The 27,119-nt window shown below is 39.8% G+C and overlaps 1 protein-coding gene across 2 annotated transcripts; it reads left to right on the top strand.

Annotated features, from left to right (window-relative positions):
- The first annotated feature begins 4,290 nt into the window (after window positions 1–4,290).
- Window positions 4,291–25,620, top strand: LOC111242794 (uncharacterized). 2 transcript variants are annotated; one of them, XM_022787608.2, is made up of 6 exons: window positions 4,291–4,309; window positions 19,769–19,947; window positions 20,769–21,020; window positions 21,357–21,501; window positions 22,183–23,431; window positions 24,725–25,620. In XM_022787608.2, exons 2-6 carry the CDS (start codon window positions 19,771–19,773, stop codon window positions 24,867–24,869), a joined length of 1,968 nt encoding a protein of 655 aa, XP_022643343.1. In that variant the 5' UTR covers window positions 4,291–4,309; window positions 19,769–19,770; the 3' UTR covers window positions 24,870–25,620. The 2 variants fall into 2 exon arrangements, with proteins under 2 accessions (XP_022643343.1, XP_022643342.1); XM_022787607.2 differs by lacking the exon at window positions 4,291–4,309 and adding an exon at window positions 18,434–18,628.
- Window positions 25,621–27,119: the final 1,499 nt, after the last annotated feature.

The following is a 27,119-nucleotide window of genomic DNA, read 5'->3' as shown; positions in this document are numbered from 1 at the left end:
GTTAAGTAGGATTTGTCGTCCTTATTTCATTTGGATAACATCAAGCCCTTGAACCTTTACATCGATAAGTTTATGTTTGCTCGCGCCGGAACGAAATCTACAGTGTGAATGAATGACTTTTATACAAATAGCACACATAAAAAGTTTAGGTATACTTTGTGTCATAGCCAGGACGTATTTAAACATAACAATACGTATCCATTGGTAATATATTCTATTTAGTATAACAGGCGCTTCGTAAAAATGCTAATGCAGAGAGGCGCTAGTCCCAGTAAAAAGTATAGGCGGGCTAGCAGCTTATAGAATCACAATACCAAGAAGACTGATCGCTACTATTTCCTATAAGCATTCACTGGTCACCGTTTATAGTGCTGTTACAATTATATTTTAGTCTCATAGTTTTTATCCCTGACATGAATTGTTGTACAATCGTTTTACTACATTTTCCCGGCCAAAGTACCGGATGTCGCAGTTGATTCGATGTTTCGAGAAGCTATAACAGATCCCTTCAGTTTGCTCTTGTATGATTCGTGAGGAAACTAACCAGAATAGAGGCAGTTCAGGTCTTCGAGCAGTAGTTTTATGTGAGGCTCAAAACCTACTTCGATGCGGCCGAACCATAGGCAACCAAATCAAATACGTTTTTATCCATTCATACGACAATTGAATAACGTCGCAAATGAGGGGTGTGGTTTATAGATTCCGTAAGTAACTGTACCAGTGTGACGATAATATTAAGCTACTATAGTTCAGTCTGGGCTATTTTATTTGGCAATTTGCCTGCCTCGTCTGTTTGTAAAATAAGGCGGTTCTAGACATAGAGTGCGCTCTCGTCTGTATAATAATTACTTCTGATGATTGTTGACGAGTAGAACAAAAATCCTGTGGGTTCAAAAGCGGAAATTTCTAATATAAATACAATCTCAAAGATTGTTACATTTCTGTGCCATGTCACTGCGAAAGTTATCAGCTGAACGCCATTAGTAACTTATGTTATCTGGTGCATGTAGAGGTGCGACCAGAGCAGTGTTGCAAACCTTTAGCAGATTGCATGTAGACATCTGGATGCTTAGCAATAGAACACTGAGAATCGTCGATAGGGTGTGTTCATTAGGAAGGTAACATGTCCTAATTTTCCACACGGACTAAAGAGAAAATTTGCTCTCATTAATATTTTTATTTAACTGAACACGTTTATTATATTCGTCTAAGAAACACCGATACAACTACTGCAGGACATGCCATACGGTTCGCCTTGCTTATCAGTCAACTATGCTAAATATTTTTTTTGAATTGGCTTTAGAGTTAAGTAAATAATCGGTTTATATAGAACGTTGCGTATATAATTTTATTATTATGATTACATTTGATCAAACAGGGTTTTTTTTTCACTGCAGATAAAAAAAAGTCAATTCTATAGAAACATACGGTAAAATAGTCGATTTGTTGTCCGGAAACACTTAGTTTCTAATTCCCTTCAAGATATTTGCTGGCGCTTTGCGAACTTCTGACTGAGTAAACTGGATAATAACCATGCTGAACACTATTTGCTGATAGATGGCATATATTATTTTTGGTAAATCATCGTCTAGGTAACCTTTTTACTTAGCTCCCTTTTTATATGTATTATGTCCCATATCGGAGGCGGTGGCATCGAAAAGATACTACACCCAAAATGCCCTAGTTTCAACTACTTCGATCTAGCGCCAAGTAGCTCATTGAATTGTCACGTGCTTTAGCGTAAACTGCTCGTAAAGTTACTGTTGACCGCCAGGTATGTCATGCCCCTATGGAGCTTTGACAGTTATCGAATTATAAAAGCATCGGCCGTTTAAAGGTTTTAGGTTTAGCAAATGGCAAATACAAGTTCTGTGTTGTAACTTTCTTATCGGCACATTATTGATTTCTCTGTTTAGTGATACATTAATTAGCAACTGAACCTCTAACCAGCAGCCGACTGGTCCTGAAGCTTTTACAGCTGTTAATATCGCCAGCTAATTTGGTAGCGCTAATATAATGGGTAGGTAGTATGCTAGCTGGAAACCGTATGTGCGTTAGGAGTGTGGTTCGTGATCTGAAGAGCTCGGTATTTAAAAATTGTTCACTTGGCTTATGCGTAAGACATAGGTTTTCGATGGACTGAATCACGAAGAATCTTCCGCTGTGTCCTTGATTCGATCGTATTTTATACAGCTAGAGTATAGGGCCACAGGGCGACCTTAATTAGTCAAAAAAAAGAAACACATTCCATATTGAGTTTTAGTTTGTTCCCTTGCTATGGAATAAGATCTGTTACAAGCCGTAATCTATCTGAAGCTCGCAGCGGCCGCACTCCAGTGCGAACTACCTTCGCCGATTGTTACTGGTAACAGAGGGACGATGCGGCACCATGCCGGCAGCTCGTCATTTGAATTCTAAAAATTTAGGTTTAAAGCAACATCTTGAATACAGGCTACGCCTTGCTATTGTCAAATTGGTCAACGAATGCAGCGCGCTTCGCCGCTTGGCTAAGTCTAACATACGGGTACCACAAGTAACGGGAAATGAAGCACGGCCTACATAGTTCAATGTCATTGGCGACGTTCCTCGTCGTTGTTATCTATTTACATAGGCGGAATAAATAGGAACGATTGTTTAAACGTATGAGGACTTCACTGAAGCTGTTATTATTATTATTTCCATTGAGTTTGAAGCGCGGCAAATCGGATATGTAACATCTCGCACTCACGTCACTTTTCATTTGCTTCATAGTCCTTCTACAGAAGATTTGTGAGTTTGACTTAGTCATAGGCTGCAATGCCACTACTGCAATCAGTCATTTAGGCGTTTAGATCCGAAACAGTAGCGGTCGACCAGATTCCGAAGGACGCAATTTTGGGTCCGGAGTTAAGACGCTCTTACTGGATTCGGACCTGGTAGCGTCGTTAGTGAGCCGTAACATACAATGCAGTTCTATTCATTTTATGTATCCTATGTATGTTTGCCGCCGAGCAGTTTTGTCGCTTGCTCGTTCCGCCTTTCTCGAGTGTCTGAACCTTGCCAGGGACATGTGGAAATGCGTCGACTTGCTCTTCACCATAGATACAATAGTCGAAGTTATCTGTGTTACAGATAACGTTAGCAGTAGCACTAGTTACGCTACCAGCTCTTGCCAGTAGCAATAAGTAGGAGCTTCATATCAACGCGTAGTACTTGACTGCATCCGGCCGTCATTGTATACTTGTCCTGTCTTGTCTGTATTAGAGCCGTCTCCGTTGCCGACTGCTGGCTATACGGCAGCGAACGTCGGCGACGAGTCGTCAACGTGGATCCATTTTCCGCGGCGTTTCTCGATTAACAGTAACAGCGAGTAGAACGCCGACCATGAGCTACAACTGACCGCGGGTCGGTGGTCTTGCTTTAAGCTTTCCGATCTTCTCCTCCGTCCTGTTCGGCCTGCACGTGTGTGTTTGCCGCAGCTGCTTCATAGCTGTCGAGTTGTCCGAGCTGATCTGCATAACAAGAAGGGAAAGGGCCCCCCGGGGGAGAAGGGACCAACTATGGGGAATATTGTATTTTGTTTCATCCAGAAGATCCAAACACCGAACCGCGTGTAGAAGACTGCATCACGTTCCTCTATTCGTCGTCTATCTGAGGACTATTATAATGTGCTGCCAGCGGCAGATGGCGGTATAGATCGTCAAGCCTATATCGTAGTGGACGCTCATCAGTCGAGCGGAAGGGCCACGCCGGAAGAAAAGTCCGCCTGTGACAGTGACTCCGCGCGATAGATGCGATCGCCTGCCACTGCAGTTCGCTGCCGCTCTCAACAGACGCAGCAGTATGAGTAATAATATGAAATAGACGTAATACGCACAGATTTTGCTATACGAAAGCTTAACGGATCACACTTATGTGTGACTAAAAATCGACGCAATTTTAATAGTCCAGATGCTATTACAATGAAACTTAAGACAGGAGTCCGTGCAAGATGCTTAAATACTACTATTATTAAGAAGTGTAAATCCCAATTTATAAATCGATATATGAACTGACTTAAGGACCTTCGTTGCCTTGTGTAACTTTGCTAACGTAACGTGCGTAAATACGAATGTAACATTCTGCGAAAGTGACGAAAGTGATTGACCAATACCGATTACACGATTTTATCATTAAAGTTTTGTGCGCGTGGGCACATGCACAAAAAACTAGGGACTCGAATCAAACAGTTTGTGTCTTTTCGTGTTCCTTGCAACTGAGGGAAGATTACGGTCGTTCTACGAAGGACAAGAGGAACAATCATTGGACTTCTGTAGCTCTTAAGGCAGTGGTGAGTACCCCAGTCTTGTACCCGACAAGGATCCAGCTTACTAGGCCGTTAGGTAATTGGTATCGGTATTTATTGGCTTTGGAGTTTATAAGAAATTTTAGAATGGCATCAGGGTGGCTTAGGAGGTTACCCTTTTGTTGCTAGCTAAGGAAGTTGAGGGTCATATGTTCAAGCCCGGCCGTGACATTCAGCACATAAGGTGAAACCTGATAGAGGCAATGTAATTTTATAGGAAATCGCATTTAATTTTTTTGCCGAGACGGAGTTAGGATCACCTAGGAAGAACGACCATATAGCTAAAGCCTGTAACTATTATTTGTGCATATGTTTTGGAATTAAGGGAATAAATACGATGTCTATGTTAGTGCTTTTCCTAAATAACACCTTGTTAAAGGTCAGAACCGCGTCATACCAAATACAAATATTCTACTTATTAAACTGATTACATTTTTTATTCGAAAAGCCATGGTTCTAAGTGATTTCAAAGAGCGTAGACTCACACCGAGCAGTATCGTTTAGGCGTTACGTACCACAATCAGAATGAATAGGCTTACAAAATTTCTGGTATAGCCAGAAAAACGCATGGGCGCTTGGCAAATAGCAAGAATTTAGTGGTTTAACATTTATGAAACGATCCCGTAAAGCGAAAAAAATAGGGCGCATAGTGTGTGATCAAGCTTGATTAAATTTTATTTACTATTTATATGAGAATATATGTGGGCAAAAACGCCACTCAGTACTAAATTCAATGCTTCTTTACTCACCTCTCATATCCACTGATCTAATAAATTCTATTCTAAAAGTTTTTTCCATCGCAGAGAAGGTTTCCGTGTAAGCTTTAATTGGTAAGCTGTTCGTTTAGTAATCTTCTGTATGATACGATCTATCAACGATACATGTGTTCAACCTGTATTTAACGATAATTGCGCATGTCTTAAAAAGTTATATATATATATATATATGTATATCTAAAATCCTCCGGTCGATTATGGCGTTTCGTTAAATTATGGGTCATCAAAAATCGCGTACGTTCTAGGGCGAATGATTTCCACCAATTCACTACAGGTTAGCGAAACGACATTTTGTAATTGAATTTCTGCAAGTAGCTTGGGAAAACGGACAGAGCTTCTATGTTAGACGTACTAGCATATATAGTTGTATACTCATAGGAATAGGCTGCTTGTTTTAGGACACATTCCGCTAGACTTGCTTCCCTGCGCACCAATTGCATTTAAGCAATAGCATAGGCACCCTTTGAGTAGTCACTGCCTTCCTTTAATGACCTAAAACAAGAAACAATGCATCACGTTAACTGATGAATAGGTGCGTCAACGATGACTGTGACACAGCCATCACTGGCTCACCTGTACGGCCATTGCCCCCCTGGGGCACGCTCGCTGGTGGCAATGAGCATGTAGGAACGAACGAGACGGAATCTTTTCTTAATATTCCACAAAACTGCATACATAGCCACTCTCGCAATAACTGTTGGTGATAACCATATGAAAAAAAACCGGCTTGATACTTGTTCTTTCTTTTCTCTTATATCCTATACAATCTACGCACCCGTTAACCAGGACGATCATACAAAGAGCAGGAGTTAACTTTTTCTGACGGGACCATCTTACTTTGCCGGTTATGACGTAGCATGGGAGCAAGCATCTGCGCAACGATCTTGACCTTTCACAGAGCAATAGTTTTCGTCTGAGGCGAAGTTCGTCTTAATTCAAGGTAGGGCCAATTAGGCTTTTATACAAATTGGAAAACTATCGATGGTAGTTAAACTATATTGCTAAACACATAAACGAGTGTTGCCAAGTTGCTCCTGAAATTTTTCGATCTTTTCCTTGGAGAAAGTACTATTAGTTGATCACATGTAATTTCATACAGCTACTTCATCAATTAGTGCTAACTTTTCACTAAACTTCCTTGAATAATTTTTAGCTACTTAATAAAAACTGACTGTGATCGATTTGACATGCATTATACACGGGTTACATAATTCTCCGCCGGTTACCAGGACTCTCATTTTCATCGCTCACCCAAACATCCGGTTCACATGTAATGTTGGCAGTACCGTTACGCTCGACGTAGGAAGTAACGGTCGACCGTAGACTACGGCACGGAAGTGGGTCCATGCATTCGGATCAGAAGGCAAGATCTGGCCAACGTCAGTAATCTGTGCCGTCTGATCGTTGGCATGCACTAGTTGTTACTTACGTACGGATCTGTGCATTCATACGATAAACACTTATGTTCTATACCATTCTCCACATGCGTCATATGCGCTGGATCTCCACTAACCCGGAAAACACAGATTTCGGGTTATAGAATGTGCTTTCTGTCGGAAAGCATTCGAAGAAGATCTAATAATATATAGATAACATCTGTGTCGATTATGCGTTAAATTGATTTGACTGAATCAAAAAAAAGAACGATTATAATAACAATAGTATACTTGTTTTCATTGATATGTTAATTCATGTGGAAGATCAGATTTGGAACCGATTTTGAAACCGGGAAAATGTTTTGGGTATTTGGAAAGTCCGTTGTGTGCTAAATACGTTAACCATAAAGCCTTTAAAGTTTAAGTACTTCAAACTAAGTTAGAATGGAGCAAGGGATTGTATTAATATGTTAGGAAAGTGAAGATAATAAGGATAATCAAATAACGACAACAAACTACTGCGTGTATATATTTAAAGAGCTATAACTGTTATATGGCGCATAGATGCCAATAGTTGATTGAAGACAGCAAAACCGGGTCCTTATTGGCAGCGTGTTTTATTAATAATTACAAACTAGGCCTTTAGCGCTAATGTTCCGCCACCGGCTGTGACCTACAGAAAGTGCACCGACAAAAAATTCCCCCGCAGGCTTCTTGTCGAGGGTTCGACGGAAGCTTTCTGATTACTTCTAAATCTGAATAATTTACCGCTTTTATCATGATCTAATTATGACCTATTTTTGTTCCGATCACCTCCATGGCCTAGCTTTACCAATGATTAATTAAAATAGAAGCAAATGATAATACTGAAGCGTAGTGTTAATTCTAAGACAAAAAAAAAGCTAGAGTACGTTGGCATATTTTGTTCTGAAAACTGAAGCTTGCATTTAGAGTCGGGAAGCTTCCATTTCAATACAGTTCTACTCTGTTAGAGGTTACAATTGTAGTTCGTTCGACATGTTACTATTTAGAAGCTTACCGTATCCAAAAGAGCTATACGCCAAACAAGTTTGAGGTCGTTATATAGGCGTTGTTAATGGTTTCGTTCTACCATAAGTCGGTTTCCAGGTTCAAGGTTTCCATTCCGTGAAGAGTACTATTGTCTGCAGTCCATTTCCTTAACTACCACCATGAGAAAACACCTGACAAGCAAGCCGCCATCAATCTCAACTCTACAATCATTACTCGAGTAATTGATGGATAACTTGCCAGCTCGAATAGTAAAAGTATGTTTGTTAGTAGTAATAAAATAGACATACATATTTATCCATTGACGCTATTCCATCCCCAGTCCAGTCGCTGGGAGTAAATTTGTCGCGATAACAGCCATTTCTACTGCGGCAAGCACGTGGTAACCTGCGCATTTTAGTATGCCACAAACGCTATTGTGATGCACGTATCGCGTCGGACTGGTTGGTACTGATGTGCTGGTAGTATTAAAGCAAGGCTTGACCTCGATACCATCGAAGCTGGCGAAAAGGACGCGACGGCTGGGGGGCGATCGGGCCAGCTGTTTTCGCTAGAAACGAACCGGTCCGAACGGCAAGCCGTGGTGCGCAAATGAGCTCTTTCAGATGGCCGACGATGGAATGAGATAGAAAAAGATGGTCAGACGTGAATAACACAACACGGGCCAATGGTTTAAAGTAATGCTTCAAAAACACAGCTGATTATAGTTGTGTTATGAACTTGTTGACCAGCGTACGGATATATAGGCTATTTCGAAGCTGAGAGCGGACCGTCAATAGTCATTGATACACGCTAGAAAAATTGTGGATACTGCTTTTTCTGTGCATCAAAATATGTGCATAGAGTACTGCGTAACATTTTAAGATTTGTGTTGATACTAATGGCGCATAACATGTTACTTGTATGAGTTTAGCATGGAGTAAATTTTGGAGCACCTATGTGGGATATGGTGTAGACTAGCACAAGCATGGGTTTCTGGGTTAATGGCAAATCGTAAAAAAATACTTGCTCTACATCTCGATTAAACACTATATTATTATTATTATTATTGACTTAATTTGGTTGAGATTTGGAAAACGTGTAGTTCGGGTGCCATCGGCCATCTTTACTGAGAGATCATGCGCGTTTTGACTGTGTTTTGATAACTAGGCAAGTAGTAACCGATTTTCTATTCGTAAAAGCTGTATTCCACATCTGTTTCTTTTACCATCTAAATAATAATAATAATGCAAAGAAAAACAGATTATAGTAGATAAGGCCAGATCTTAGACGCTAATAAAAGCGACCATGCGGTCAGGACTAAAATACGCGTCTTCGAAGACTGCTTATATATTCAGCATTAAGAACTCATGAGAACATACAGAAAGACGTCTTCTCGCCGCACAGAAATTAGTAAGAAATGGACCGCTATTCTTCTATATTTATATTGTTGTTAGAGCTGCCATTCTTGTGACTCTTGGTCTTTGATATCCGTGTCAACACTCTTCGCGATATAACGGTCACAAACAGACGGTCGGTAAGACTCGTGTGAGGATTATTTGTGCAAGCAAAAACCAAGGTATTTAGTCAGAAAAATTGCTTCATTCAACGTCTAATTTTGAGATTATACGTTGGTTCTTCGCTTCCGCCCGTACTTAGTTTGCGTAGTAGTCCTGCATATATGTGGTCAGAACGTTAATTTTATTATTTTGATATATTAATTGGTCTCAACCATAGAACTAAGCCTTTATTTAATAAAAAATCTTTAATTGATAGATCGTGATGTTGTCACAAACCTATTGTTTGAAAATAGTCTGGTATAATTTTTTATATATCAGTGCAGTATACAGAATTACGCGGAAGACACGAATTTTCCACACGGAAGACTTTGTCTAAAAAATACATAATTTGTTGAGATTTTTTCATCAATATATCTAATCGAATAGTCTGGGTTGGTCATGAAGGGATTACCATCTATACGTATGCTCCACGCACAGTTTCTGTTCCTAGCAGCTTAATATTTACAAAAACATCATATTCTCTAGGAAGTTTACTTCGCCGAATTTTTTTTGAGTTATCAGTATCGTTATCGTTAGCGGCGGTAGGTTTGGCCGCTTTTGTGGACGCCATTAATTCGATTAAGAGCTCCTTCACTAGTCTTTTTTTTTTATCTGGGGAAGAAAATTATCTAAATCGGAACAAGCCGGCGTTGTCATTATTATGTCCGTAAAAATGAAATCTTTCACGACGTTATGAGTAAATCAGCTTGTATCCAATGATCAAACTCCTGCTCTCCGCAGATAGCTATCTGACGCTTCTTGTTTTGTGGAGTACTCGCTTGGCTATCGTAGCATACGCTTCCGTTCAACTGTCCAAGTTGTAACCTATTTTATAAACCGCATTTATCGCGGATCACGGAGACCGTATTTGTTCTTCTCATAGTAAAAACAATTTTGTCATTCAAGATCGTAATATAGAGAACGATTTTAGCGTTCACTTGATTACGGCAATATGTTTCATCCATCGATTGTTCGGGGAATCTGGAACATACCATTACGACTATGGTTGGCCTCTCATTTTAGAGGTCTCTGAGGAATCACGGGAACACCGGATGACTCACAACTGCATTATTGTTTTTTATTTTTAGATGAAAAAAAGTAAAGTTTCATAATCTAGTTTTTTTTTTTCTTTCGCTCACCTTTAGCCAATTTTCGCTCGAGTTATCGAATAGGGTCATTGGTATAGTAGCATGGGCTACTAAAATGATGGGGTATCACTGAACAGACTACAACCGGCTCTGCGTGTAACGACAGAAACCAGCACATAGGATTTGCTCTAATCGAACGTATGCTATATCATTATATAAAAATTCATGGTGCGATACGTAACTTACTTAAGAAAACAACGTAGTTGGTTGCAGCTCTGTTGGTTGCGCCTGTTGCTGCTGAAATGATCGCGTCGATCACTTCAAATAGAAAAACATTGCAGTTCGAGTTTAGGCAGGTCTAACTCGTGACCTTGTTTCAATTGTTTTAGCCGTCGCTGCTGCTGCTGAAGCAGTGGACGGCCAATATGGGGTATATGCATAACGCAATGCCGGCCAGTATATATATCATTCTTTTTGGACACGATGGCACTAATTAGAAATAGCAGAACAGTTAGCAGAAGTGCGCGTAAAATTATTGGACTAAATACCATCGGGCGCTCTTGGTGTCCTTTTCTGCTCCCACTTAAACGTACGTCTATGTTTCTCTCGTTTGCTACTTTGAACTGACCAAACTAGATAACGGCAGTGCGGCTGACGACAACACGCCGTAATGCAACGCGATTGAAATGACCACACATACGGCATAGCGTGTTTTGGGATCATTGATGACGGTGCGAGATGTACCCAAACAGCGTTGGAGTTATTCGAAAACAACGTTGAGCTGAAGCGTGGCTGCGGGTCGGCGGATTTATCGGACAAAGCTGAAATGACCCGAATCGTTTGGACGTAACGACAATGCGAGAGATAAGAAAGAATACGGACAAGTGGTTAGCACTGACCCACGCATCAGCTTGATGACGCGAACAAGTGACTGGAATGAGCGGAGTGACTGAGCACTCGGAGCAAGACACGTACTATATGTTCGATGGTCTCCCCTGCCCCCCTCCATCTCCTTGGACGTTTTCTCCTGCTGATATTTTACCTGTTTTCTTACTTCACCACATGAATCATACCGACCTACAGACGTTTCTGGAGAAAGCGAAAAAGAAGCCGCATTCGGTGAAGTGTGTCATTCTTAACGGTAGTGACAGTCGAAGAATGAGTTATTTTCATCTGTGTTTACTGAGACTTCATAAAGATACTGTAATATGTCTCTGCGTCTGCGACTAAGAGAGCCTTCTATATACCTATATTAATTTACTGCGAGAGAGGAAACATCTAATATTTCATATCAAACCTTCAGCTCTGTACCTAGAGTATTCAAGCTGAACTAATGAAACTAGTTGTACAATAGATATCAGACTAACAAAATAAAAACTTGATATCCAAAGAAAATGTCAACAATACATTCGATTTAGAGGTAATAGTTTCAGCGTACGTTTTTGTAAATTATACTGCAATGGGAAGTTTAGCAGAAAATTTACTCTCTAATATTGTTTTATCTGTTGACGGCACCTGTCGAGGTAAAATCCTAACTTAAAGCTATAGAAATGAGAGTAGCAATGGCATGCAATGATGACGCACATAGCGACGTCTCAATAATAAGAAAAAAAAACGCAAAAATCATCACAGATATTGGCTATAACCAGAATACTGTCAAACATCGTCATGCTACATCATCCGATCGTGGTTGTCATGCAACGGGTATTGTTCGTTCGTACGAGATGCTGATCCGTTTCGGAGCTCTGCTGCTTTCGGAAGCAACGGTCGATAGAAATAATGTATTCTCACTGGCAGCACCAAAGCGCGAAGCCGCGATAAAAATCGACGAGTCCACTGACCGTCTCTTGGCGTCTGCTGAACTTAGACAATTTTTTTTTCTGGGAGATGTAACGGATCATCTGTGACTGTCAAATTAACGAACGATTCGAATTTCGTGTGTGTTATCAATGGCAAAATGACGAGAACGAAAACGAGTGGCCATATAAGATGATAATGATCAAATGCCGCTATGGACGGTGTGCGCGATCGTTATCACATCCGGAAACAGTTATCCGGAAAAAAGCATGATCAATTAAATTAATTGAATACGTATTTTTTATACGTACAAAAAAGGCATATTTAGCCTTATGCATAAGGTTAAATATGCCTTTTTTGTACGTATAAAATAAACAACATAAAGCACTGTAATAAAGGTATGCATACCTTTATTTATATGCGAACGATATTAGTATGTAGAACGGTTATGCAGGGTTTCCAATGAGAAACAAGTTACATACAAACACAACGAACAGACTAGACATGTATATTTCATCTGTTTTTTTTTTTAATTTTATGAATTTACATATGGGACGTTTGAGTATTTCCCAAATGGAATGGTTCGTACCTGTCGATGGACCTCACGCCACCTGGTGTTAACGACCAGAACACGACAGATGTTGAGCCATAAAAACTAGGCTAAATTCAGGCCTAATCAATTTATTTTAGTGTTGTAAAGCGTTTTTTTCCTGGCAGCTAAGTAGCAGCGGCCTTCTAAGTAAACGGTTACCTGTGAAATCCATTTTGGAGATAAGCTGAAGCTAAGAGCAGAATAAGAACATTATAAGGAAGCTTAACAATAGCTACTGATCGTGTAGATGAAATATACGCTGGTGGTACGAGAAAGCGTCACAAGATAAAATACCACAAGAAGAAAAATAGCGTTAGTATAAAAATTTCTTTAAAATGCAATCAAAATTATTTGTAACAAAATTAGAAATTCAGGGAAGACGTTGCTTACGCTTATAATGTCGAGGTTAATTTGAGATTATACCCAGAGAGCGTAACTAATAAAATCAAAGACAGCAGAAGCAAAGGCGCGATTTGCTTTGCGTCTTTTGCGATTTTTTTGGCAGTGCCAGCTCAGTGGATTAAACGTTACTCATTACTATTAACTTCGAATGCTGCGGATCTTCAAGAAGACGGTACAAAAGGCAACGGTGTTCCAGCGCTGAAAGCTCAGGCTGTACAATAGAAATATCTTCAACGCAAAGCGATCTGCTAGTTCAGTATTCAAATCAGATTGCCATATGAGCTAGTAGTGGTAAATGCATTGGCAAGATATGAAGGGATAACGGTTAACGACAATACTACACTAAGCGAAGACTTACATTCAAATGGGATGCACTTAGGGGTCAAGCTTAATCACAAGATTTCTATAATAGGCTACGTAGCTCAGACCTATTATGTAATATATTATATAAGGTATCAATTATTCACAATAGTTTATACATTTAATTCGAATCACTAAGGGGCCCCTCATAATTCCGTTCTGTCCTCAACTTGCCTCTTTTGCTCAGTATTCATTTTATGCGACTCCTTTGGGACATGCAAAACAAAAATCAGCTGTAAACATAGAGGTCAATTGGTTCAGATCGCTGTCAAGTTTAAACAGATGATTTTGACGCCTTGAGCAGGTCTGGCGAATTATATACTAATGATGATAGATCATATATATATATATATATATATATATATATATATATATGATGAAATATGGCTTTCTTTTTGAGCTCCAAACGTGTATATATTCGTTTAGAGTTCTCCGCGTACGTCTCCAGTAAGTGTTCTAACAAAAATATTTAACCTTTGGATATCCTGTCGAAATTTTGGATTAAGGGTTTGCGTTTCTTGCCGTACCATTCTCCGATAAGTTATCAAACCCATAAAAAGAGAGGCAATTTAGCTGAACCAATGACGCTTTTGAAACGTTTGCAAAACCTCCAGTAGGTGTTCTCACTGGTCGCCTATAATCGTACCTCAACGGTTGCAGGTCAGGGAGAAGCTTTCCAATATAGCAATGTACACCATGGCTACATTCCACTTCCTGCCTCGAGTTTTCACGTTCAGTCTAGCCTAGAAGAGGTAACATGTCCTTATAATTAGTAGGCACACACATCGCAGCCAGAGCATCATGGAAACGCCACTTGATACCCAACAATGCACCAAGAAGTCCTATAGGTGTCTGACAAAAGCTGCACGCTGGCTGCAGTTCTAGGAAGTTGGCCAGCCAACTACCAAAGTTCATTGACTGGGTTTTGCCCTTCAGAGAGCCTATGCTCATAGAAGTCGATGCTATTCTTGATCAAACTGATCAAATAAAAGCTCAAAGATTAAAGAAGAAGTATGATTTTCTAATTTTTTTTTTCTATCGTCGTCATTACTCGTAAGCAGAAAACAGCTTTTCCAAGCGTGTATCAATCAGTGTCCAGCGTTTGTGGAAAGTGTATGCTAAACTTTCCATATGCCCATCTAGCAAAGTTTATCCAAGGCAAACTACTACTATTAACGTTCTTCACATGTAGATTTTACTTGAAAGAAGTCGGCGTTGTTTCTCGTCCATATCTCCACGTATCTCATGCCGCGCTAATCCTGTTTGCCCAGGCCCTGTCGACACGCATGCAGTCATTTAGGCAAAAAAGTTTCTTCGGATTACTCCTTCGTATGATATACACTTCGCCCAGCCGCAATGGGACCGTTCCGCGCAATCTTTAATGAATCAGACTTTTGCCTCTACTGCAATGAAGGCATGCCGTTGATGCGACTTTCATCGCTTGACATTCAACGCATCGAAGCTGACATAGCGACACCGAGCATACAAAAGCTACTCATCAGTGAGTCAAAATAGACTACATCTTGGTTTTAAGACAATGCCAAAGCTGCTGGATCTGTCGTTTAGGGCAGACTAGCGTTGGTGGTAATAGTGGTTCCAAGCCAAAGATCCGTCGCCAGCTACGGATTCGCGAAGGAACAGTACCACCGTTCATGCTCTGCTGGCTTGCTATCTAGTTAATAGACGAAGCTGGGCAGTTCTGTGCGTATGAAACAGTATCTGGTAGTGGCAATGGGTGAATGAAGGCGATTGGAAAGCAAGGTCATGGGCGAGCCTTTAGCCCTGGGCAGAACAGCAACAAAGGAAATTAGCCGTGAGGAGGCAAGGCCGGAACCCGGAGATAACGAACCGAGGTCCGATAGTTGCTGTTCCGGCGGACGCTATATATGCAATTGATTCGATCTTAAGAATTCTTGGAAGTGCCTCGTGGTCACAGCGCTCAACAGTGAATAATGCACCCTAATTGCTGCCGCTATGTCGCCATAATGAGGTATCCTCTATTAAAAGCGTCAGATGGACTTGAAGCTATCTCATTTGATCAGCCGTAGAAAGTAGATGGCTTGTTAATAGGATAGAACATTAGTACAAGGTTAACATACACATAGTCATGCAGTTTTGACGGTTGCCAAGAGTGGCTGCCCGATGTGTCGGGCCCTTTCTGGTCAAATGTTTCAAGTTAAGCCTACAGACTAACGAATTACACCGAAAAATGGGTAACACTGCCGACACGTCGCCCATGAAGATCGCCCAATAAGCGTTGCTGTTCGCGCGTAACTATTGAGAGTGTGCCCTTCTAGGGATACGGACTATCGTCGATCCCACAAACTGCAACAATCTAGCATTAGCTAACCTCCACTTCCTTTAGGATCTATGGTCCTGTGCTTATGAATCAGATCACGTTATTAATCAAGACTAGCCCTTATTATAATGAGAAATACTCCAATGTTTAACGTTTGTTAAAAAATATATTACTACTTTGTTTTGTAAACGAAAAAAATCAACAAAATGCGTTCTAGTATATTTTTTAAATGTGTCTATAAAGCAGTACCGACTTCACTTTTTCCTGTTCTACGAAAAATCCCTGGACACAAACCGTTTTCACATTATTCAAATAATTCGGTATCTAAGTCGTTGTACTTTAAGTTAAGTAAACATCGCAATTGTTTGAACTTTTGTCGTCACCCCCCGAAGTCGAGTAAGCGTAAATTTGACGTTCGTAATTTCTCTAGGTACGATTTTGTCAGTCTGTAATGTTAAAGAGCACTTACGTCTTTTATGCGTTAAATACACACAAACCAGACTCACCAGCTTGCTATTCAACTAATCGATTTTATATAAAGATTGAAAGGTAGGTGTATCTTTTTTTTATTTTCACCTGATTTCTGAATGGAATATATACAAAGTTAGGATCAAGTAGCTGTTGCATGTCCAACGTTTGTAGGCTAGTTACCTAATTATTCATCAATTTTTTCGATATGTTTCACTTTGAACATGTACACTGGACATGATCTTATGACCTTCGTTCTTCTAACTTGAAGCGAGTTCGGGTTTGCTTGGCCTGAACTCCTATAATCCTGCCCTGCGCTACCTGTTACCACGTTTGCCGGTATCCATTTTGTCCTACTTCAATTTTCTCGTTGAAGATCGTCGGCAGTCCTCTTTCAACTAATCTACTAAATAATTCAAACAGTTTTATGACCTGTCATCAAATTAGCTTTAGCAATTCCGCTGTTTTTCTCCTATTGTCAAGCTGTCTAGGTTATCCGAATCCTAAACACCTCTGTCAAGCATACCACGACGAATTTCAGCGTCATTGCGTTATACTTAGTGCATAAGCCTCTCGTAGTAGGGCGAGAACTTTCTGCTTAACTAAAACATTTAATATTATTTTTTTTCTTTTTTTTTTTTAATACTGTCTCATGCTTATTGTGGAGAGCTCGGAAAATATAGAAACGTTATGGCTTTTGCACAAAAGATTCTTGGTCAAGGACGATCTCTGTGCAGAATAGTGTCTGTAGCGCTTAGACCAGGTTTCATACGACATTTTTGTACAAAACACTTGCACTTGGTAAAATCAAGCAGACTTCTCTATCAATGTACGCTGCAATTACGTCAAACAAATGTTTTGATTGAAAGCTATAGCGTAAAGAGAAGTGATTCAAGTTGATATCTATTCTTTTGAATAAAAGTCAACAGCTCGGTGTTAAGTTAGGTGAACGTTATACTTTTGCCTGAACGTGTTCGATGCATATATAAAATAGGATGCAAGACTAGAATTACGAAACAGATCCTAGGTTTTTTCCGAACGTGGTAATGCATCTAGTTTAGGCAGCACGTACAATGTTAGTGGTAGACAGAAGGACCAACCTATCTGAAACTTACGTAATATTTAATTTAATACCTACTGTATACGGCCTTCTGTTTTTTTTTTTTTAATGAATCAGTAACCGGTTAACTTCTGTTAAATAATTCACTGTAATAACGGCCGGTAATAATTGAGACCCTTTTCCATGATGTTATATCTTCGAAGCAAATTTTTGTCGCAAGGAAGTGCATTGAGAGATAGCCTACTTCTTCGAAATTAAACCCAAGACATTCATCATGAAAGTACTTTCCGTTTGGTTCTTACAAGTCGTGACAGACAAATTCGGCTTGTACCCTTGGACCGTTAAATTTATATTTGAGAGAGTCTCGAGCTCTTCAAGCGAATTCAAGCCCTCATCATCATAATCCCATACTTACCAACGGGGAGTAAACAGATGAAGTAGAGTCGAAGCTGTTTACCTAAATAGTTACGAGCGCAAGCGGAACACTACGAATTAGCTTTGCGAATAGAAACAAAGAGTACAAGTAATGAAAACTTAGGTTAAGCTATTACAGTAAACATGTTCACTAACGCGAGCAAGCATTACCTCGTATTTGTGTGTGAGGCCCGAACATGGCTAGCAGTTCTGTGCGATGTGATTGCTTAAGACTATATGGTGACATCAAAGGCTGTTCACTAGTCTCCCCCACCCGCTCCCTGAAACGAGCTTTCTTTCCTGCCTTAATCTAATTAGGCCATAATGCGGTACTATGCTTGCTATGCCAATGAGCCTGCTCAGGGCTACCGGATAAGGAGCAAGTAAAATAGTGTGAACATACTATAGGCCTGTTTCTTATAGACTTCTAAAGAGTAGATTCATAGACTGGCAAACGTATCGCCTACGTCGTCGAACTCATTACACATTGAGGTGATCGTTCTAGCTGTTCGAGACGAATGCTTATCCGAACAAAAAGGGGCAACATATAGGCAGGATCCTTCAAGAATAGTAGGTCGTCCTTTACAGATATATTGCTGTTTATTAATGGATTTTATACTCTTTTTAATTTAACTATGTACTTATAAACTCAGAATAACATCCAATATTCTTAATGCTTCCAAATGTTCTTTAAATTACGTTCGAGTTTATAAAAAAAATAAGAAAGGTTAACATATTACGAATCATATGGAATATCCTTTAGGAAAAAAGGATATGAACAATAGACTTATTGACTCCCACGGTTGGCAAGAGGTTTACGTTGAATTGTCGCTGCTTTCTATGACGGTGATGCCCTCACCTCTAAGGGTGACACGAGAACTAGAAAAGCGCTCGTATATAGAGAGTGATTAGCATTACGCAATGGAACAAATGTTTACAACGCCTTCGTAGACTATAGTGTATCCAATGCTTTTACGTTCTACCCAGCAGTGCTGTCTAGTAAATATCCAAACGTTTCGTACGCATCAGGGGGCTGCATTAATATCTAATACGGAACCTAGTGGATAGTACCATCGTGTGTGGTCTCTGGCCAGAATGTCATGTGGTAAGCAATCCTTTCGCTTAAAATGTTCCGCTGTCTATACCGCATTTTTAAATCGAATAGGTAAATGTAACTATTATCAAAGATACATTGGGTCAGTTTCTATTACCTAAGTTGGCATGTACACAAACGGGGCAATATATTCTTTTTGGCGTCATAAATCTCGTTGGGAGATTCGAAAAGCTTGAAATGCTGTAAGGGAAATGGGTAACAAAAGCACACGAATTGACCAAATCGGTTATCCTGCTCTCATCTGCTCATTTATTTCTCGAAATGTTTGTCGGTATCCTCGAAGCAGATCTAAGCCTATTGTCCTGCGCCCTTCTGGCCCTAGGTCCGCGAACAATTTACCCCAGAAAAAATTTGACGTTCAGCTATTAGAAACGACTTGTCTTTTGTACAAGCATTTTTCATTTATAATATTGGGAACATCTGAGGGTACACCAAGTGACAACATCTGCGTACCTACAGATGTATAACATTAGTCTGCTTTTAGAGTTTCATTAACTACCAAACTGTTCATTTTTTTTCAGTTTTTATTTGTGTATAAGGCAAGTTCGAACTTACTTGTCATAACCCTGTGCTGTTGCTGATATTTCATTGTAGATATTCTTATAATCGCATTACCGTTTGCCCAATGCATTCTTCTAGGGTCTCGTTTAAGTAAATCCATTGGGTTGTTGGGGGGTGATTCCGTTACGTTACCGACCATAAGTTCATCGCTTTGGTTTTGCATTTCGATCAGATAGCTGCAGCCATTTTATTACTTTGCCTAAATTATCCTGAGCTAGGTATTTTTCTATTTTGTTTAAATTATCCTATGACGCTCTAGCAGATGACTCACCCTCTTCTGTTAATTATCGTCCCTTCGTTTGGTTATCAAACAACTGTCACCCTGCTACCGCTGTCAGCCGCCTTGCACGTAGCAAATTTTGGATATCATTAGGGCCATTTTCGCTACGATTGTCACATACATAGAAATGCTTGCTTGTATACATAATGTATGCTCAAGAATAATCCTCAAACTGGTATTTTTCACATACTAATAGTTATATATAGAACATTTGGTTGGAATATAATTTGCCTAGACTAAATTTTTAGTTTGAGCGATATAGTCTCTTAAAGTCTCTGCAATTATTGCAGGTATGGGATATTGGTGTCAGGTCTTTGTGGCTGTCGTGTTGGCTCTATTAGGAACCGCGCCGTGGGTTTCAGGGCATGGCCGCCTCCTCCACCCACCCTCGCGTTCTTCGATGTGGAGACTTGGCTTTAAGACCCCACGAAACTATAACGATCACGAGCTGTTTTGTGGAGGCTTTACCGTAAGTCGATTATTTTGGCTTCTTGCAAAATTTAAGTTTGTTTTGACAGAGATCCGGAGAAATTTTCAGCCGCATATACTAAGCAAAAATAGGCTATGAGTATTTAAAATGTGAGCTATTCGTCAGATCAAAAAGGCGGTTTAAATTTATATTATTCTGCTTATAAATATCTATATAACAAAGATAAAGGAAATGAGGATAAAAATCTGTATTTACTCTGAGGTAGAACGTTTTTCTAGTGCACATTTAATATTATGGCAATAGTATGTGGACAATCGGAAACCCATTTGTTATATTAGCATCACATAAGCGTCAATATAATTACAATAAAGGGCTTCGCTTATTAGGGTCTGATTTTTAGCATGACCTTGAGCAATCAGGACTACAGAACACCTAATATACCAAAAAAATTCCTACCAACAATTTTAGAAGTACCTCATGGGAAAATCAAGAAGGTCTTTACTCGTAACACAGAGTTTACTATTAACCTATTAAGGATTCAGGAAGTGAACCCGAGAGGGAAGCGAACATATTTTTGAGATAATAATGATAATTTAGCTACGAATACCGGTACGCAACGCAGAATAATTTTCATCTGTTGATCTCAGGAGTTGGGAAGTGATAGATTCATACTATTCGTTAACAAAGCATGATATCTGAGCAAAATTATGTTTTTTTTTTTAATAGCTTCCGTAGTGTTTTCGAATGCAGCATGACTTCATATTTAGTAAAAAGCACGCTACAGAATAGATATTGCATGGCTGTTAGTTTATTACTACTGTAAATTTAAAAATTGATTTTTTCGTTATTTTCAACATCAGCGCCAGCGAAATAATGGAATGCGTTGCGGAATTTGTGGGGATCCGTTCGATTCACCAACCCCCAGACCTAATGAAATGGGAGGAAAATACTACACAGGAATCATTTCTGACAAGTACCAAGCTGGTCAAGTGAGAACCATCACCGTTGAGTTGACAGCCAACCATCGAGGATATTTCGAGTTTAAACTATGTCCGGTCAACGGGAACCCTGCGAAGGAGACGGAGGAATGTCTGAAAAATCATCCCATAGAGGTACACACGACTTCAGGCAGTAGCGCTAAATATATTTTCAATGAGAAGAACAGTTTAGTCCCACTGATTTCAAGGCGCTCATTCGACAATAAAGCATTTTGTGTCTTACCATTCAAGAACTTGAACAAGAAATGTTACCCATCGAACGATATAGGTAGATTAAACGTCTATTACACACCATAATATATATTTCGATAGAAAACCTAAAAAACGCGTGAACCCCTACATATTCATACTTTCTGAGAGGTTTACACAGCTCCATTTATTGCGGTTAATCCTTTTTGCTTAAAATAACTTTCTATGTTTATTTTCACTTAAATACTTTATCAAACTTAGGTGGTTGGAGAAGGCCGTCGTCAAAACGAAAGCCCGTACCGGTATTACGTGGAAAATTCCAATAGAGGAGAATTCGACGTTCGGCTGCGCTTCCCTAAAAATATCACCTGCTCGCAATGCGTATTCCAGTGGACCTACACAGCAGGTAACAATCAATTAGACAGATCTTTCACGCGAAATATATATGTGATCTTATAATTCAGTGATATGATCCTTGATATGCGACACATAACTTTTTGGCAGTGTTAGTAATTTGAAAAATAATTCTATTATGCCTTTTCTTTAGGTCATGATTATCTAGTACGCCGTAGTTTATCGGTATATAAAAGTAGATAGTAATAATATAAACTTGCCGTATGTGGCGAAAAACAACGTTATGCTATACGAAAGCATTCATAGTAAAGCAGACGTCACTATAAAGATCAACAGCTAAATATGCTTTGTTTTCTGCGGTCCAACATCTGCAAATTACTGCAATAATTATTACATGTATATATATATATATATATATATATATATATATATATATATATATATGTATAAAGAAAAAGCGCTTTTTGAATGTGTTTCCTGTTAAATTGGCCAGATTAACGCCAATACACCAGGTGTTTTTGGCTGACTTACCTAATAGCAGACGTGTTTTTGGGCCTTCAATTACTCCTCTCAGTTTTAATCGAAAAATTAGTAATTTCTTAGGAAAATTAATTGCGTTTTAATTTTAAGTTTATTTTTATCGTATTTGTTGTTGTGTTTGTATGTTGTATTGATTTAAGCAATCCGTTATGTGTCTGGTTTTTAACATGCGATTGGTACTATTATATTCCAGGTAACAACTGGGGAATGTGCGCTAATGGTACTTATACTGTAGGCTGTGGCCTGCAGGAGACCTTTCGAGGCTGTGCCGATATCAAGATTGAACCTGACGGTGATGAGTTTTCTCACATTCCTACTACTGTACCTGCGTCAAGCCCCATAAGCACACCTGTACCATTTCCGATTCCTCCGCAACCGACAGTTCGGCCTATTCAGCCATTCCGTCCTCACTTCCAATCTCCTGATCGTACGCGAAATTACTTCCCACATCGTTCTAACCCTGTGTCTCGCTCAACATATCGACCCCTATACACTCCACCTACCCTATCCTGGGAACACTGGAATAGTGGCAATGCCTGGCCCAGCACCGTTAATCCTGGCTATCCCCATGGCAAGCCATCAACAACCACTTGGTTTTATCACCAGTGGCCTGCGACACCTAGTATTACGGCAAGGTCTCAACGTTTTCCCGTGAACGGAAATTGGCCTTTTACCCCTGACCTGAAAACCTCGCCGCGTCCTTCGTTTGAGACCCATAATTGGGCGACAAACACATTTTTATACGTGCATCCGAGCCGAAAACATGTGCGTAATCCTAGCAGACAATCGACGAGTCCCCGACCGTATTTGGTTCCTCTCAGTCCGCGCCTACCTGAACAAGAAGAGTGGCCATCTACTCCAGATCTTAAAACTTCTCCAAGACCGTTCCCTAAGCGCAGACCCCCACACCGCAAATGGAATCCAGAGATGGACGATTTTCTTAATGATGTTTCAGATACTTTGTCGCCTAGCGAGCCAACGACCAAAATATCCCCGCATGACGAGATACACACAGAACTTTCACATGACGAAAAAATACCACAGCCATCACGTCCAAAATGGAAAAAGCCCTTGTCATCGTCTCCGAAATGGAAAAAGCCCTCGTCATCACCTCCGCAGTGGAAAAAGCCCTCGTCATCGCCTCCGCAACGGGAAATATCCTCGTCATCGCCTCCGCAGCGGGAAAAGTCCTTCTCATCACCTCCACAGTGGGAAAAGCCCTCGTCATCGCCTCCGCAACGGGAAAAGTCCTCGTCATCGCCTCCGCAGCGGGAAAAGTCCTCCTCATCACCTCCACAGTGGGAAAAGCCCTCGTCATCGCCGGACTTAGACACGCCGCTGCTGGTACCACCGTCCACTCGGAAGCAGCCAACGCTGCCCCCAGTTGTCTCTGTGGATGTTGTGCAGAACGCTATGTTTACAACACCTGTAGTCACTCAAGGGTGAGTCTACTGGTCGTATGGCCACATATATTTGAGGTGCCTCCGCAAAAAGGGGACAGAAGCTAACCTCAATAGAAATTGAGGAAACTGACTCTTCTATATAACGAATACATTTCGGCGTTAATTAGTTTCTTTCAAGCTAGAACTATCAATTGATGACTTCAAACTGAACACCTCTTACGATTTTCAGTTTTTGCAAGTGCGGCACGTGTTGAAATAGACTTATGCCCGAATGCAGCGAAAAAGCATTTTTGACATTTTCTTTCGATTCACTTGTATACAAACTTTGAACTTTCACATTTTGCGATGCTCATTCGTCATGTTTTGGTGCGATAACGTTTAAATCTATACGTTACGCTTGCATATGGAATTTATTAGATGGTTTCAGTGAACTTCCCGACGTAAACGTCGCAAAAATTGGTGTAAAATATATGACCAAATTTAAAGGTGTACTCTTATCTAAAGGCCATATTCAACAAGGCCGCCAATAGAAATAATGGGTACTAATAAATCAGTGACCACTCCTGAAGCATCAACAAGCATTGCGGTAGTCATCTCAGAGTGAAACCTAATCGTTAACGATGAGCGCGACGAAACAGTTTGTATAGTATGAATAGTTACAGCTTTGTGTTTGCCATCGGGCATTAATCAGCAGGGCGAAAAGCAAAGGACACCGCTTATCTCATAACCTTTAGCAATGCGTAATCTGTTCATTTTACTCAAACTCACGTAACACATCGAAACTACCGGACAACTGTGATTTCATAGTAGATGGTTACTTCTAAATCTTGGTTTTATAGCTTTCTTCAATTGATAGGACATTATATTTATAATGAAATACTGAACAATAAGTTGCTCGACGGAACTATGCAATTATCGATCACTGAATGCTAAATGGCTATTATTAGGTTTTCATTATATCGCTAAATGGGATTACTGCAACGAAATCCTCTAGCCTGGAAAATAATTCTGAACTCTGGAGAACGTTTCCATACGACATGACACGTGATGAAACTGGCTTTTTTCGACAAAAATAGAATATTTTAATAGTTTTGTGCTTGTGGATTCGAACTTTTTAAACGGCAGGTGACGTAATAGGTAAATTTGCCTCCGTGGGTGCTCTATTAAAGTACACTGAATACAAAAAAGTAGATGAGTACTATTGCTTGCCGTAAGCCTAGCGGCCAGGAAACGAGTCGGTAATATGAGGAAAATAAATAATATATTTGGACCTTCGCTCCTATTCGTCTAGCACCTGGTATTATTGTTAAGCTTTTTTTTTTTTTGTTCTAGGCTTGTCACACCAAGACGACCCGGGCAGGTACAGTGTCGCGGAGCAGGAACTTTTGCGTCTACACCTGGTATGGACGAGTGGTGCATAAGCAATTGTAATCACGTACCGCTCTATTGTCCTTCGTCGCATTGCGATTGTGATTAGATTACGAGACGGTTTTGTCTAACAGGACTATCACTTCTACGGCATCTCGATTCTGTCCTTGCATTCAATGCTAACACAGACAGAGACGATAACAGGTTACCAGAGAAAACGGTCAAAATTATTATACGGAGGTAAAAAGAAGAAAAATGTGTAAAAAAGGCACGATAGGGTGTGGTAAATTCGCGCATAGTGAAGAATGAAAACGAACCAATTCTGGGTGGCGTAGGCTGAATGACTGATGATGGCTATGGATGTTTAAAGTATTACTTTTAAGGGTCATCTGTGTAATTATAATAGCAATAGGTTATTCCACAACGACAGTGAGGAACTGTCTAGCAGAACTCATCGCAACAAGTTACGGTAATAACAATGTGGTTTGGAGCCGAGATGAAGCTTACTGTGAATGCTCTTCGTTTATGACAGATGCGCAGTCAGAGGCCACTCCCATAGTCATTCATTGTGTACATATAAAACCGTCATAATCGTACCAATATATAGAAAATAGCTATACGGATCAACGTTCTCTGTTGTTGCAATTCGTTGCGTCCGGCATAAACTGAATATTCTGACTGGCTGTAACATCCTAAATAAGATAGATGCATAAAACTGTGCGGTGCGTGTGGAATTAATATATAATAATAATAAGTTTAAATATAAGCGTATTTATTTTTGTGTAACGTCCCAGGGCGATGTGTTTGAGAGGAAAGATGAATCCAAAACTGAAAAATAAACCTATTTATTGAGTCACGTTTTTTGTCGGTTATCATTTTACTTAGATATTGAAGTACACCGATTGTTCGTAGTGTATCTATCAATAACTTAAACCTATATTATTTTTAAACACTAAAAATATTCGAGTATTAAAGTCTATTTTTGATCCCACTTATTTTCAACAACCGATAATAAACTGAGAGACGGTATTCTATCAAAAGACGTATATGCAAGGGGCAAACCGATGTTTAGAGTTAATCGACTTCATTAAATAGTTTCCCCTAGCACGAGCTGAAGTGTACATTTGGCTCGAGCCAAGCCTTTTTTTTTTTCGATTTTTATTACACTCCACCTCTATGCTGCAAGTTTTATATCCTGTTTCGTCCTTAGGCGTTCCAGCGCGAAAATAATTGGCGGTTCCCAACGCGAAGTGGTCGTGTGCCTATGCGCGGGTTCGAACCGAAAGGTTATAACGGCAAACACGATACCTACTAAACTACCGCTGGAAATTGCTTTCTACTAATCAAGGACAAATATCGCCGTGTATACTAATATGTTGTACCATATTGCAGAGCACATTTGAGTAACTTTTCTGTGCAATCAACTTACTTAGAAAAATGTTCATGCTCAAACGATTTACTATGGCAAGGTGTCATTGCTTAACATTGTTCAAATACATTTCGCCATAGAATGAAATCAAGTTAACAAAGAAGGTAGGTCGATCAGATCTCGTGCTAGCTTTTAACCTGGCATGTATATCCAATTAGCGAAACTCTTCTACTTTCTTCTGCATAATTTAATCGATGCGATACGGACCGCACTGTCTGTACAACCCTCTGCATAATTGCATCACTTAATCACCTGGTCCGAAAGGTTCAACTGATTATGACATCGGAGTTTCTTGTGCACCCTCTCCAAAAGACTCGCATGCACCGATGCCCGGAATATTTCATCATGCCGGAATAGGCATCATTTTCTTTAGATTGTTTAGAGATGACTTCTCTACAGACTTGCTCCCAAGCAGAAACTGGTTTAGCTTGCAGAGAACTGCAACACAATCGCATGGCCTGTATTTTGTCAAAATATAATCAAAACACTTATAATTATCCTATAATTGTTCGCAGACGATCTTTATGTCCACGAATCGTTATGTCCACATCCACTTTATGTCCGCAATCTTCCTAGCTAATAATATACGCTCCCATCCAATCCACTATTACATATAATAGCCAAAACTAACTTTGGTTTAGAAGCTAATACGTTTCGAGGTGGCTATTGCAAGAAAACATAATAAATTAATGTTGTATGACTAATAATATAAATTTTTTTTCATTAGCAGGTATTCAAACGATTACTCGGCCCTCGCGAAAAAAAAAAGTGTGTATAATGAGGCAATCGATACGTTTTTATTCTATCTATCTAATTTATAGAACTGCGTGTGCTTAAACTCACTCTTTAGGTACGAAGAAGCGTAGAAAAGCTATAGCCAGGATTTCTATGTATAAGGTATCTTTGTCCTCAATAAATTTTTGGTACGAA

This window comes from Varroa destructor, unplaced genomic scaffold (assembly GCF_002443255.2).
Source record: "Varroa destructor unplaced genomic scaffold, Vdes_3.0 BEIS01000001.1, whole genome shotgun sequence".
Taxonomy (NCBI): Eukaryota; Metazoa; Arthropoda; class Arachnida; order Mesostigmata; family Varroidae; genus Varroa; species Varroa destructor.
Note: the sequence above shows the minus strand (reverse complement) of the source record. Positions and strands in the feature narration are given on the sequence as shown.

Bases quoted from the DNA above. Each gene is read 5' to 3' on its own strand.
- LOC111242794 (XM_022787607.2), top strand. The intron at 19,948-20,768 runs GTAAGTCGATTA...TTTCAACATCAG, and splicing joins TGTTTTGTGGAGGCTTTACC to CGCCAGCGAAATAATGGAAT. The intron at 21,502-22,182 runs GTAACAATCAAT...ATTATATTCCAG, and splicing joins CCAGTGGACCTACACAGCAG to GTAACAACTGGGGAATGTGC.